The following is a 15826-nucleotide window of genomic DNA, read 5'->3' on the forward strand; positions in this document are numbered from 1 at the left end:
TAGAGGAGGGTTTTTGCCATGTTGCTGGTCTCGAACTCCGAGGCTCAAGCAATCCTCCCACCTTGGCCTCCCAAAGTGCTGGGATTACAGGTGTGAGCACCGCACCAGCCCAATTTTTATTTTGGAGAAGCCCCAACTAATACTGTTTTAAGACTGTTTCAAAGTCAGTTTAATCTTCCTAGGACAACTATGTAATTTTATCTCTTTGGACACTCCCTGAGAATGTAATGAAACCCTGGAGTGTCTGTTTTGGTAAAATGTGTAGAAACCTAAAACTCTTAAAGTCATTTACTGGTTAGAGATAGTGACTATCAAAAAAGAAACCAAAAAACCCCCACCAAAACCGTGCCTAAGTTTTCTATTTCTTTAATTATTAATACATTATTAGACACTAATTCTTCTACTTTTGGTAAATCATTTTTAGTAGTAATTCAGTGTTTGTTATTAAAGATATACAACTTCCATATATAATTTTGGATTCTCACCCCTTTTCATTGCAAGGACTATGTTTTACCTTCAGAAAAGACTTTTGGGCTCAGAGGCTCATCTCTAACAACAAATCCTCTAGCCAAGGGGATTTTCTACAAATTAAAATTTTTTTAAAATTTCACTCCTGGCTTCAAGAGATCTTCCTGCCTGGGCCTTCAGCCTAAGCCACCATGATGGCCAAATAAATATTTAAGTTTTTACTATTTCATTGTATTCTTATTCTAGTCTAGAGTATATACATTAGAACCAAACCTCTGGCTGGGTGTGGTGGCTCATGCCCGTAATTCCAGCACTGTGGGAGGCTGAGACAAGCAGATCACTTGAGGTCAAGAGTTCAAGACCAGCTTGACCAACATGGTGAAACCCTGTCTCTACTAGAAATACAAAAATTAGCCAGGCATGGTGGTGCACGCTTGTAGTCCCAGCTACTTGGGAGGGTGAGGCATGAGAATCACTTGAATCCAGGAGGCAGAGGCTGCAGTGAGCTGAGACTGCGTCACTGCACTCCAGCCTGGGAGACAGAGCAAGACTCTGCAAAAGGGAAAAGGGAAGGGGAAGGGAAAGGGGAATGGGAAGGGGAAGGGGAGAAAGGAAGAAAGATCCATTAGGCCTTACAGAATCCCATAATGATTACAACTATGGTACTGGCATAAGCACAGATATATATATATGTGTGTGTATATATATATATGTGTATATATATATGTGTGTGTATAAATATGTGTGTGTATACATATATATGTGTGTGTGTATATATATGTGTATATATGTGTGTGTATATGTGTGTGTATATATGTGTGTGTATATATGTGTGTGTGTGTATATGTGTGTGTGTGTGTGTGTATGTGTGTATATATATATATATATATATATATAAATGGAACAGAATTCAAAGTCCAGAGAAAATCTCATACATCTTTGGTCAATTTATTTTCAAAAACGGTGCCAATACTATTCAATGGAGAAAGAAAAGTCTTTTCAACAAATGGTGCTGTAACTGAATATCCACATACAAAAGAATGAAGTTAGACACCTACTGGGCCATACTATATATGAAGATTAACTCAAGACAAATTGGAGACCTAAAGGTAAGAGCTAAAATATAAAACTCTTAGAAGAAAACATAGAAGTAAATATTTATGCCCAAGAAACAAGAGAAAGAACAGATAAACTAAACTACATCAAAACTTAAAACTCTGGTGGTATTAACAACATCAAGAAAGTGAAAAGACCACCCTCAGAATGAGAAAAATATTTGAAAAAGATCTATAAGGAACTGTATCCAGAATACATAAAAAAACTCTTACAAGAACAGACAACCCAATTCAAAGATGGGCACAGGATTTCAACATACATTTCTCTAAAGAGGATATACAAGTGGCCAATAAGTACTTGAAGAAATGCTCATCATTAGCCATCAGAGAAATGCAAATCAAAAGCATAATGAAAAACTACTTCACACCCACGAGGATGGCTATAATCAAAACACAGATAATATGTACTGGCAAGGATGTGGAGAAACTGAAACCCTCACACATTGCTGGTAGAATCATAAGACAATATGGCTGCTGTGAAAAAGTTTGGTAGTTCCTAAAAAAAAAAAAAAATTTTTTTTTTTTTTGTGGTGGTTGTTTTGGTTTTGAGAAAGGGTCTCGCTCTGTCATCCAGGCTGGAGTGCAGTGGTGCCATCATAGCTCACTATGATAGCCTCAACCTCCCAGATTCAAATTATCCTCCCACCTCAGGCTCCTGAGTAGCTGGGACCACAGGCACGCGCCACCATGCCTGGCTAATTTTTTTTTTATTTTTTGTAGAGGCAAGGTCTTGCTATATTGCCCAGGCTGGTCTCGAACTCCTAGGCTCAAGTGATCCTCCTGCTTCAGCCTCCCAAAGTGTGGGGATTACAGGTGTGAGCCATTGTGCCTGGCCTTAAAATGTTAAACATGGAGTTTTAACCCAACAATTCTACTCCCTTATAACCCAGAGAGCTGAAAACATATATCCACTCTAAAGCTCGTATATGAATGTATGTAGCAGCATTATTCATAGTAGCCAAAAAGTGGAAATAACCCCTATGTCCATCAGTTGATGAAGGTGGTATATCCATACAACGGAATGTTATTTGGCCATAATACATGCTATATATGAAGTACTCAACGTGGATAAACCTTGAAAACATTAACTGAAAGAAGCTAATCACTAAACTTCACGTTATATGATTCATTCCATTTATAGAAAATGCCCAGAATAGAAAACCTACAAAAACAGAAAGTGGGTCACAGTTGCCTAGAGTAAGGGGGAGGTGGGTGGGGTCATGGGGAATGACTATTAATGGGTACAGGATTTCTTCCTGGGTTAAAAATTGTTCTGAAATTAGACTGTGAGGATAGCTGCACAACCCTGTAAACTTACTGAATTATATATCTTAAATCAGTGAATTTTATAGTATGTGAATTATTTTTTATTTCTTTTTTTGGGGGGGGTATGTGAATTATATCTCAAGAAAGTTGTTAAAAAGAATCCTTTCTATGTGAGCATTAACTTTTGTTTTTTGTTTTGAGACAGTGCCCAGGCTGGTGTGCAATGGCGTGATCTCAGTTCACTGCAACCTCTGCCTCCTGGGATCAAGCAATCCTCCTGCCTCAGCCTCCCGAGTAGCAGGGACTACAGGTGCACACACCACCATGCCTGGCTAATTTTAAAATTTTTCTTGTAGAGACAGGGTTTTGCCATGTTGCCCAGGCCGGTTTCAAACTCCTGGGCTCGAGCAATCCACCTGCCTTGGCCTCCTCCCAAAGTGCTGGGATTACAGGCATGAGCCACTGTGCCCAGCAGCATTAATGTGTTAAGGAAGTACTATGTCCACTTAAGGTTACACGTTTAATTTTTTTCTCTTAAAATTACATTAATAATACATTATTTTAAAATGATAATTGTACTTATTTGATGCTTTATTCACACTGTGCTTACTCTTTGGTTACATGAAGTAGAAGATATCTAGATCTGGACATGAAGACATCATTACATTTTTTTTACTAGTCACTTTTTTTGGATCATGCACAACTTGGACATGTGTTGCATTCTACTAGAAAAATGTCCTTGGCTGGGCGTGGTGGCTCACGCCTGTAATCCCAGTACTTTGGGAGGCCCAGGCAAGGTGATCACTTGAGGCCAGGGGTTCCAGACCAGCCTGGCCAACATGGCGAAACCCTGTCTCTACTAGAAATACAAAAATTAGCTGGGTATGGTGGTGGGCACCTGTAATCCCAGCTACTCAGGAGGCTGAGGCTAGAGAATCGCTTGAGCCTGGGAGGCAGAGGTTACAGTGAACTGAGATCATGCCATTGCACTCCAGCCTGGGTGAAAGAGGGAAACTGTCTCTAAATAAGTAAATAAATAAAAATAAAAATAAATAAATAAAATAAAATAAAAATTTCCTAACCCTAGGTGTGACTTTTTTCAGGCTTAGAGTCAGTGATAATAATAGAATGGCTACATTAAGATTTTTCCATTTTAGACAATACATTCAGGTATTCATAGATCCAAGGCAAAAATAAAAACAAATGAGAAAGTTCCCCAAGGATCAACAGAACCTAACCAGATCTGAAACCAAAGACAGGAGTTACATACAGAATGAACACGGACAACTACATCTCCCCTAGATTCTAATCAATCCCCAAATGGACTGCCAGCACTTTCAATTTAGTTATCACATCACTCTCATTTATGAAGTGTTTTCTACTTACAACTCCAAGAGAAACCAATTGGCTTAACTTTAGTTTGTCACTAAAATTGAGTGACTTTCCATTTTAAGCTTGTCAATGATGACTTCACAGCTATGTAAATGTCGGAAAGTAATTTCAGTGAGTGTTTCAGAACAATTTTCCTTACAAATTGGAGCTGTGTATGTATATTTGTAAACACACAGTGTTTTCTTCAACCAAGCAGTTTATCTTCATGATTCAAACCCCGCTAGCCTTACAATCGCCCATTTAGTGTTTAACTCCCTTGTATACATAGTATGCTTTAACAATGTCAATCAGTGATTTAATTGTCAAAGATAAACCTTCCTAACAATATTTCTAAGTAATGCTGTAAATACCTCAAAGAGTATTGTTGGATTAGAGGAAAGGACAAGCTTTGGAACCATGCAGAACCTGAGCTCAATCACAGGTAACAGAACTCTATGGGTCTTGGTTTCCTGTCTGTGCAATCATGATATTAATAAACACTTTGTTACATTCTTGTGAAGATTAAGAGTAACATATAAAAAGAATTTAGCAGCCAGGCGCAGAGGCTCACACCTGTAATCCTAGCACTTTGGGAGGCTGAGGCGGGCGGATCACGAGGTCAGATTGAGACCATCCTGGCTAACATGGTGAAACTCTGTCGCTACTAAAAACACCAAAAAAAAAAAAAAAATTAGCTGGGTGTGGTGGTGGGGCGCCTGTAGTCCCAGCTACTTGGGAGGCTGAGGCAGGAGAATGGCATGAACCTGGGAAGCAGAACTTGCAGTGAGCCGAGATCGTGCCACTGCACTCCAGCTTGGATGACAGAGTGAGACTCTATCTCAAAAAAAAAAAAAAAAAAAAAAAAAAAAGCATTTAGCACAAGGTCATCAGACACTGAATAAATGATATCTCTTACTTTTATTATTTCAAGGACTTTAGCATTTGTGATATCTGTTTAGCTGCCAAAAATAAAGATCTGAAGTGAATTCCTTTGTGGTTTTCTGAAAACTAGATCAGCACTACACCTCAGATGGTTTCCTATGTGCTTAACAACAATTTTTTTTGGTTGAAGAAAATAATTTCCTCCAAATCCTACAGTGACCTGTCATGTGTCTTTCTCAAAGAGAATGGGCCAAACTCGGTCCAAATGGACAAATGTCCAAGTCTAAGTGCTTTTAAACCTCATAACGATCTATTACTAACATGTGTTTTGGGGAAGATCTGAGCTAGCCTTCTATATTTGCAAGGTATCACCAATTGCTCTCTCGAGCAGCCTAATTCTAAAATTCAATGATTTCACTCAATAGCATCTCTAGTTTCACATTCATAATTCAATTATCTTTAAAGACCTATTTCTCCATTATTCTGAAAGATTCTGCAGCACTATATGTAAGAAGAAATTGGAATGTTTTCACATTTCAGGTGTTAATTTGTATCTAACAGCCAGAAGAAAAAATTGCTATAAAAAAACCCCTCTAAATGACTAAATTTAGTTAGAATTAAATGAATTAGTTGGTTTAAAGTATTTAAGTCTTATATAGAAACAAAAATATTTATATAAGCATGTTCACAATAGTCTCACCCCATTAAAAATCAGCATTCCACATTTTTTAATGAGTTTAATTTTGGGAAAATTGACTTCATGTTTTTCTTTGTCTCCTTAAAAAATGTGAGGAGGACTACTTACTAGCAGAGGCAATAAAGTTGAGTCAATTAAAGATATATAAATCATAAACGTTAACCTTAGAAAGGTACTACACAAGGTCTGCAAGACAGGTCTTAAATTATTTTAGAAAATATATCTTTATTATATATCTGCGTAGCATTTAAAAAAAGACAGGATGGCAAAAGGTATAGCACAAACAACTTATAAATGCTCAATGGTGTTACATCAGCTTCAAATCCTTCCCCTGCATAAAAGATGGAGAGAAATTTTCTGACTGTTCTAATTTCACAAAGGAAAAGTCAAATCTGCAACTCCTTTTCAATGAAGCCTATAATGACTACTCTATCATTTTGCAACTGCACTCCCTCTTAATATCCCATCATTTTCCCTATCCTCACATGGTTCTTAACATTTTCTAATATAATTCGTGATAATGTTTATTTTTATTTTTTATTTTTTTGTAGAGATGGGGTCTCACCCAGGCTGGTCTCAAACTCCTGGCCTCAAGCGATCTTCCTGCCTCAGCCTCCCAAAGCACTGGAATTACTGGCGTGGGCTACTGCAACTCGCCTTATTTTATTATTATTTTATTTTTGAGATGGAGTCTTGCTCTGTTGCCCATGCTGGAGTGCAGTGGCACAATCTCGGCTCACTGCAACCTCTGTCTCCCAGGTTCAACTGATTCTCCTGCCTCAGCCTCCCGAATAGCTGGGATTACAGATGTGCGCCACTACGCCTAATTTTTGTGTTTTTAGTAGCGATGGGGTTTCGCCACATTGGCCAGGCTGGTTTCGAACTCCTGACCTCAGGTGATCTGCCCACCTTGGCCTCCCAAAGTGCTGGGATTACTGTGCCTGGCTGCATCAGGACTTATTTTTTATTCTGTCCCATACCCACTAAAATGTGGGCTTCACAGGGCAGGAATTTTTGTTTTGTTTTCTGATGTATTCTGAATACACACAATAGCATGTACCAACAGGCAGGTGCTCAATAAATAATTGAATTGTATGAATATACAAAACGGATAAGAACAACAAGCATATTAGTGTGCCACTTAAGAGATTAATTCTCCAGATCAGATTGAGAACATTCCTGAATAGCATTTAAACATCCCACCACTTCAGATTACTCAGCTCACTTAAAGACCCTACCTGCCTGAGTGCGTTCCTATGGCCACCACTGTGCCACTTGGATGAAAATCTGCACAGTGTCCTGGTTCCTAGAAAAGAGACAGACAGCTGTTGGGCAATATATGAGAAAGTCTCCCTAGATCTAAGGGGACAGTGGCAAAAACATCTGAAAATAACCTGTTTCATACAAACATAAAATTTCAATCAACTATGTAGCTAATGAGAAATACCACACAGATATGAGAGGAAAAAGAATTTCAGAGCATGAAGGGGATATGCTGGCAGAGTGGTGAGGGAAAGGGACAACCAGCTTGTGGCTAGGGAGTGGAACAATAATAAGGATAATAACAACAAACACTGATACAGTTCTTTAGCATCCACAAAGAACTTATATACACCTTTTGGGCTAGAGAAGGTGGATATCTGGGTTGGGTAGAGAGAAAATACAGTAAGAGACCACCCAGAAAGAAGACAGTAGAGCCTGTTAGTGAGCAGCACTTACTGAATCCAACTGCAATGCCACCTGAGGCACGAATATTTCCATATTAATGCTATGTAGATATGTGAAATCTTTATGATTTTACTACTGAAGCTGATGGACAAATTGAGCTTTTACGCTGCTAACTTACTTCTTTTATTTTTTATTTTTTGAGACGGAGTCTCGCTCTGTTGCCCAGGCTGGGGTGCAGTGGCGTGATCTCGGCTCACTGCAAGCTCCGCCTCCCGGGTTCATGCCATTCTCCTGCCTCAGCCTCCCAAGTAGCTGGGACTACAGGCGCTCACCACCACGACTGGCTAATTTTTTGTATTTTTACTAGAGACAGGGTTTCACCATGTTAGCCAGGATGGTCTCAATCTCCTGACCTCGTGATCTGCCCGCCTCGGCCTCTCAAAGTGCTGGGATTACAGGCGTGAGCCACCTCGCCCGGCCTAACTTACTTCTTTAAAATCGGTTCATGTTCACACTTTAAGACTAAACACTTACACTCTTACCTCCACCCTCTATTACTAAACCGTATGTTTACATTTGGTTTGAATCAACACTTAGTCCTTTTTACTTTGCTGCTCTCAACTGCCAGTGTGAGGAGTTTCTGTGGGGAGGTTAATAATCACATCCTGCTTCACTCACATCTACCAGCCTGGTCCATTCCAGCCTGTGTTCCATTGAGTTCCACAGGCACACCTGCCTGTCCTGAGCACATGTCAAGAGCAAATCTTTGAAGGGATGTGTGGCAAGACCCCAAAGCTCATCTGTATGACCCTGAAAATGAAAGACACTCATTGTTATAAGAACCAAAGAATATCATAAAAAAAATTCAGTTAATGGTTAATATCACATAGCCTACCTGTACTTCTATTTGGAAGCCATCATTAAATGTTCCCCGTAAAATAAAGTTTCGTGATGTGCCTACTAAAAATTGATCTGCCTTTCCTTCTGCTACAGCTCTGATTGTGCCATACTGATCAGGAACCTAGAAAAAAAGTGTAAAGTCACCACATACATACTAATATGCATTAATTACTACTCGAAGCCTGCATTTATAGCTGTAAGCAATTATGAGGTAATTATGATGAAAGCCCAAATTTGAATATGGTAATCTCGTACTACTAATAATTTATTTGTCCAGACAATTACATTTTATTATACAGAAGTTATAATAATTATCAACATTCTTTGCTTCAGTTAATTTTAAATGTACATTTTATATGACTTTGGGAGTTAAGGGTTAAGAATAGGGAAAAAAGGCTGGGCATGGTGGCTCACACCTGTAATCCCAGCACATTTGGAGGCCAATGCGGGTGGATCATCTGAGGTCAGGAGTTCGAGACCAGCCTGGCCAACATGGTGAAACCCCGTCTCTACTAAAAATACAAAAATTAGCCAGGTGTGGTGGCGGGCGCCTATAATCCCAGCTACTCAGGAGGCTGAGGCAGGAGAATTGCTTGAACCCGGGAGGCAGAGGTTGCAGTTAGCCAAGACTGGGCCACTGTATTCCAGCCGGGGCGACACAGCAAGACTCTGTCAAAAAAAAATAAATAAAAGGCAAAAAGAAGTAAGTTCTATTAGATCACATGAAATCACATGAAGAATGTGGTCGGGTTTTGTTACTTATTAGTTACATTAGTTACATTACTTTGGGTAAGTTACTTAGCCTGAGAAACATTTTCTGTAATATAAGGATAATAATACATGCCCTACCTACTCTTGATTGTTGTAAGGATCAAAATATAAAAATATTCTCACCACAAAAAAATGATAAATGCATGAGGCAACAGACATACTAACTACCCTGACTGGATTACTATACAGCATATCTGCATCAAAACATCAGATTGTATCCCATAAATATGTTCAATTACAATGTGTCAATTAAAAAAATGTAATGTGGAAGTTCTTTGTAAATTAAAAAACAATATATTGTAAAGTATAATAATAGGATTCCTTGGGAGAGCAATTTCATTTAATGCAATACATGGAACAATCTCAGTGAATGCTGTGTTAATACATTTAATAATAATCTCAAAGAATGATTCTGGAATAATGAAATTATAAATCCCACTTTATCAAGTGGGATCTAAAATTACTCCTAAAAATACAAATAACTGAACTCTAAGAGTAATCCAAATTTACATTAGAAATGGGAAAGGAAGGAGTGAACTAGATTGTATAGCTTTTAATAACAAAGGATATGAGTTATCTGTGAAGAAAATAGTGATGGAAGTTGCATTTTCAGTATGAACTGAAGGTTGCGATTAAGCAACTCTTTATTATCCATCTTCTTAGAAATAAAATCCAAGAGCAGTACTATCAGGATCCTCTTTTTAAGAGGATTTTCCAGAAGATTTTCTCTGGAAAGAATGCTACATGTAGAAAAAAAAAAACACTAAGCATAAATCCAAAATATAAATCACCAAAAAAGAGGAGAAAAATTAAATTTTGTGACATTTGCTCTGGTTTTAACAGGCAAATTATTCTACCTAATCTTTAAAATAATCTTTAAAAATATTCTTTCAAATTATTTTGTTTAATGGTCTTTTTTTTTTTCGAAAAAAGTTATCTTAAAGGCAACAACAAACTCCTTTCTTGAGGGAAGGAAATGAAATTATAAGAATTTAATAAGTTTGCCAGAACAGTATAAGTTATCTTAATGTGGGACAAAATACCTGAGTTTAGAGTATTTAATATTTTTATATTCCGTTTCCATCCTTACCTCTATTTCTCTTTCAGGATTCAGATCATGATCCCACAGAATTATTTTTCTGTCTTTCCCTCCTCCAGTTAATAACATCCCATTTCTCATCTGACAAAGTGTGAACACACTGCCATCATGAGCTTTGATTTGTTTGCTGATTTGATATACACCTAATATGAGGGAAAAACAAAAACACTAGTGATAATACTTTTCATCAGATTTTAGTGTCTATTTGGAAGAAAACTTCAGTAGAACTAGAGTTAATGATCAGAAAGTTCATATGACGCAATCAAAAACCTATTTTCAGCAAGTCTTCTGTGCAAAGCAGGTAGTAAAGTTTAGGGTATAATACAATCTTTTGCATTTATGTCAATATTTATTTACTCTGAAAATATTTAAAAATATTTTCCTACAAAAAACCAAAGCAAAAGTAGTGGTAAATCCACAGACGAAAGGGGATATAGTATAGGTTTCAGAACTTTACTATCTCTCATAATCATCTTATATGGTAGCTAGGGTAGGTGTTACTCTTCTGATATTAGAGCTCAAGACACAAGGTACAGGAGCAGCTTAGGGGATACCATAGTTAGCTAATAACAAAGCTGTGACTAGACTCAAGTCTCCCACCTTGATGTTTAACTTTGCAAAAACATCTTTGTTGACCTTCTGAGGTAACAGTCACAACGTCTAACGTTTTACAACCATTGTTAAGCCAGAGGCCTTCTGCTGTGCCAAGGATTACTCCCCTTTATTTGCTGAGATATGGGGGCACTATGGAAGCTATTGGGACAAAGGTAGGCAATGGATATTTGCAGTGATGGCTTTTGACCTACTAGCAGAGAATAATTTCAGTATTTAAAAATTGATTCAGCTGTACCAATGTGATGGCTAAATAACAGCCCGGTTTTCTTGTATGCCCATAGCACACTTTGTTAAGTACCCAGGGAGCGACCAAGGGGGTACATAAAAGGTCTTTTAGGCAAACACATGTGGTTTTTTAATTATATTTTGCCCCCTTTTAAGGGTGAGAATAAGACGATAGTACTCATACCTTTTTCTTTGGTATTCATAAACGCCTTAGTAGAGAAGCTCTTTAGCTAGACAGGCTAGCAGAGCAAGAGTAAAGCTTTTTGGAAAATGATGTCCTACAGAATTAGTTACCAGGTTCAAAATGGGAAGGTACAACCTTATTGAAATATGGCCAAAGTAAGTCAATAAATAGCCCTTAGTCCTCTTGAAAAAATTCAGGTTTAACAACTATTCATTTTCTAAAACTGTTCCTCAACTGATGAATAGATTTTAAAAACAGTATGTCTATACAATGTGATATTACTCAGCCATAAAAAGGAATGAGGTATTGACACATGCTACCACCACATGGATGAATCTTAAAAACATAATGCTAAGTGAAGGCTGGGTGCCATGGCTCACACCTGTAATCCCAGCACTTTGGGAGGCCGAGGTGGGTGGATCACCTGAGGTCAGGGGTTTGAAACCAACCTGGCCAACATGGCAAAACGCCGTCTCTACTAAAAATACAAAATTAGCCGGGCATGATGGCACATGCCTGTAATCCCAGCTACTTGGGAGGCCGAGGCAGGAGAATTGCTTGAACCTGGGAGACGGAGGTTCAGTGAGCCGAAATTGCACCACTGCACTCCAGCCCGGGCAACAAGAGTGAAACTCCGTCTCAAAAAACAAACAAAACAAACCAAAAAAACCTAAGTGAAAGAAGCAAGTCATAAAAGACCACACATTGTATGACTTCATTTATATGAAATGTCCCAAACAAGTAAATCTATAGAGACCTAAAGGAAATTGGTGGTTACCTAGGGGCTGAGGGGAGGGAGAAATAGAAAGTGACTACTAATGGGTACAGGCTTTCTTTTTGGGGTGATGAAAATGTCCTTAGGTTAGATAGTGGTGATGGCTGCACAACCTTGTAAATATACTAAAAACCACTGAACTTAAAGGCATACTTCAACAGGGTAGATTTCATGGTATGTGAATTATATCTTGAAGCTGTTACTGAGGTTGTTCTTTTTTACTCATCTATTTGAGCTGCTATTATACTTAACAAATTGACTAAAATTTCTAAGGCTTTGGCATCCTAAAAAAAATTCTGTCTCAGTTTGAGTATGCTAGTGGTACAAATACTTAATAGATGGGTATATATGGCAGGGACACAGGAAAGGGCTTGCTTGATTTGGAGGAGAGCTTGCCCAATTCAGTAGAGCTGGAAGTAGAACTCCAACAAACTTGCTGTTCAGGTCAACTGTCTCCACTTACATCAACATTTATCATCTAAAAATACCTTAAAAATTGAACAACACAACTGTGTTCAGTGGGATAGGCAGACAAGTATCTATCTCTGTTCTGATGTTACCACGAGAGAGAGGACACCTGAGAGATGAGAATTTTCTGAGAGTACTACTGGCTTTATTTGGATATTAAAAATAGAGAAAAGCAAATTTTAGGCTTATTTCCCTATGCATGGTCAAACTAACAAGAGTAGCCTGAAGGTATCATGTAAGAAAACACAAAAAGCAGAGGTGTGGGAGTTTCATAGTTCTCTATCAGAATGTAAGAAAATAAAGTTTTTGTATGCTTTCCGTTTAAGTCTGCTTTCCGTATTTCTAAACATGACGAAAACCTTGTTAAACACTTAAAATCCTCCCAGAATGATGGAAAACTGGGAAAAAAAAATGAAGAAAAAAATGCTTCATCAGAAATAAAAACACTCTATATAGTGATCAAGTCAGTGAGTCCTTCTCACCCCAGGAAAGTTATTTCCTGAGGTGGACCTAGGATTGATTTAGCTTAAAAAATTTAGTGTTTCCAATTTAAACAAATTATCAGAGTTTCCTTTATATAGTATTTACCTATAAAACAAATTTATAGCCAAAGATGTCTTTCTTATGGGCCTGTATTTCTGATATTCCAGTTGCCAAATGATGTTTGAAATCCCTGCCAAGGAAAATAATTATCCTTGAATTAAAAAAACCTACTCTGCCTTCAGGCTTACTCATATGGTCACGCCCATCCAAACTTAATCACAAATCTCATCCTTTCTTCTCATCTCTAATAGACACAAAGCTTCCATAAAAAGCAAGTTTACACTGCCTGCCAAATAAAGATGTCTGGAAGGCTTTCTGTGCCTGTTTAAAGAATCAAATATTAGGGAGACTTTGAAATTTATGTTGTATTCTTAGCAACTGGGCCCATTTGATTATTTGGAGAACACATAAAATGGCAGTGTTTCTTAGCTCCTTTGCAAGACTTAAGAATGGTGAACATTTTAATGGTTCTGTAGATACTCTCAACTTCCACTTACCCACTTAAAAGATTACAAATTATTTTGCATAAGAATAATTTCAATCTATTTCATATGTGTAGGAAATAAATAACGAATATCTCATACCTACTTAAGAAACAGAAAATATTAATTACTTTGAAGATTCCCATTAATTCATGTTTAAGGAAGAAATGGTTTGGAAACAAGAAAAAAATATATAAGAGCACTTTTAAGACATAAAGTACAGTTTTGGTTTGTCTCCTATTACAAAAATAAAAGGATTAGTTGTGAAATTATACTTCTGCCATCCAAAAATCTCCTTTTATCAGAAGGATGTCACAGTACACTCAAATTTTGGTTGGTAAGACTGCCACAGGTGCAGAAATGTCATAGTTGGGAATATGTAAATTGGATCTACTGAAATCTGGGGGCAAGAATTAAAAAATGGAAACTGTGGGCACTTATTCTGGTCTGGACTTCCATTTATTTCACTGCACTCACCAAATTCTTCCCAGCCAATTGAAAACCTCAAATTCTTAGCAACTTTGCCCATAATAGGGTTAGTCATGTGGCAAAGTACAACACAGGCCATTTCATGTGCCCAGCAATTTACAAGATTGGATTTCCTGTTTCCTGTTTGTGCATATGTGCAGAGGTTAAGCCACAAATTTTTCAAAGACCAAAATAAAAACCTCTGAACCTCTTCTTCCTGTCCCCAACCTGAACACAAATATTAAGGCTAACAAAAGGGTATATTTATACACAAATTCTGCTCAGTGTTGGAGATTCGTGAACAATTTAAAAGTCACTCTTTTAATACACTATGCTGTTCCTGGCATTTCTGATACTAAGTAAATGTGCCCAGGAAAGAAAAATAAGAAAAAAAGAAAAGAGAAATAAATGGGAAAAGTAGTTGATAATATATTGTTGTTGTAACTCTATTTTTTAAGAACCCTCAACCCACTGCCATTCTTCTTGCATGTAAATTTTGAACCTAAACTGAACGAAAGAGGCTAAGAATATATGGCCAATGACTGAGATACGAGTCAACGGTAATACAATTTAAGGCTTCTTGTTTTAAACTTCTTAATATGTCTAATTCAATTCAACTGCCAAGCTTAGAAATTCAGGTGAATGGATTTGAAAAACATTTAATTAAAACATTAATTTAGTACAGATGGTCCCTGACTTATGATGGTTCAATTTATTATTTTTTGACATTATGATAGATTTATCGGGATATAATGCCACCCAGAAGTCAAGGAGCATCTGAATATCTGTCCTAAAAAATACAGTATAAAACTCTGTGCAGTCATAAGAAAATAGTAATGTGAAATTTAAATTCCACATTTCGGTGAAAACAGTGCTTTCATCAATACTACTCAACGTTTACTCCTACATTGATACCCAAAGTTAAGATGAAAGTTATTTCCTTAATGTTTGATAAATAGTTTTCAAACAGCTAATAGCAAATGCCAGACACTGTGCTAGCCCAGGGAAAGCTTATTGGGGAAGGCAGATAGTAAATCAGGTCTTTCTGAGCACATGAACAGGGATTCCCTTATTCATAAATCACTTATGGTGATTTTCATGGTCTGATGCAAGGACTCCAGAGAGAGAGAGGTAAGGAATTGTTCCAGTGTGTTTAGGGGAGGCAAATGAACAAGAGAAAGGACATGTTGCCCTGCCAATCCCCAGGGGAAATGGCTCAGAAAACTCAGGGTGATTTCCCCATTACCTCCTTTCTTACTTTTTTTTTGGTGAATTATCAAGGACTGGATGACCTAGCTAGTTCTATTTCTACTGTTACCACCTGTTGCTGCTAAAAATCTCTCTCTTCTGGCCCACTGGTTTTAAAACCAGGTCTCCAATTTTTCTCTTAGAACCTCCTACTCTGAAGGAAGTACACGGTACTCTGAACATTTTTTTCAAAGTTTGATTATTCTTAAATAGTAAGGAAAAACGGGGTTTTAAAAAGGTTATTTTCCATGTCCTTCCTCTAAGTTTTTTCATTTACCATAGAAAAGGGCAAAGAGGACCTGTATATTTGGGTGCAAATAAAACTTAAGAATAAAATAAATCTGTGTTTTTTAGAAAAACTGATTTGAGGTAAAGCTGAATGGATGCCAAGGACCCCTACACTAAGGTTGGGAAGAAGGGCTGCAGTGAGGAAAAGAAAAAGGAGAAGTGGATTGAACTATGAGTTTATTCCTTTTTTCTCTCCTCTCCCATTTTATCACATGGCCATGCATTCTGCCCTAACAGATATCCCAGAACCAGCTCAGGGGAAAGTGAGCCTTTATACTTTTTAAACTAACATA

General features: G+C 37.6%; 1 protein-coding gene across 5 annotated transcripts in view; it reads right to left on the reverse strand.

Moving 5' to 3' along the window:
- Nucleotides 1-15826, reverse strand: part of EML4 (EMAP like 4) — a 162741-nt gene that overhangs the window by 22238 nt on the left and 124677 nt on the right. For all 5 annotated transcript variants that reach the window (XM_054475189.2, XM_063648780.1, XM_063648781.1 and 2 more), the window contains 4 exons: nt 10229-10380; nt 8363-8488; nt 8146-8277; nt 7038-7105 (listed from right to left, as the gene is read on the reverse strand). In XM_054475189.2, the coding sequence (XP_054331164.1) occupies nt 7038-7105; nt 8146-8277; nt 8363-8488; nt 10229-10380 (478 nt within the window). The remainder of the gene's footprint in view (nt 1-7037; nt 7106-8145; nt 8278-8362; nt 8489-10228; nt 10381-15826) is intronic.

The sequence above is a fragment of the Pongo pygmaeus genome, chromosome 12, assembly GCF_028885625.2.
Source record: "Pongo pygmaeus isolate AG05252 chromosome 12, NHGRI_mPonPyg2-v2.0_pri, whole genome shotgun sequence".
Taxonomy (NCBI): Eukaryota; Metazoa; Chordata; class Mammalia; order Primates; family Hominidae; genus Pongo; species Pongo pygmaeus.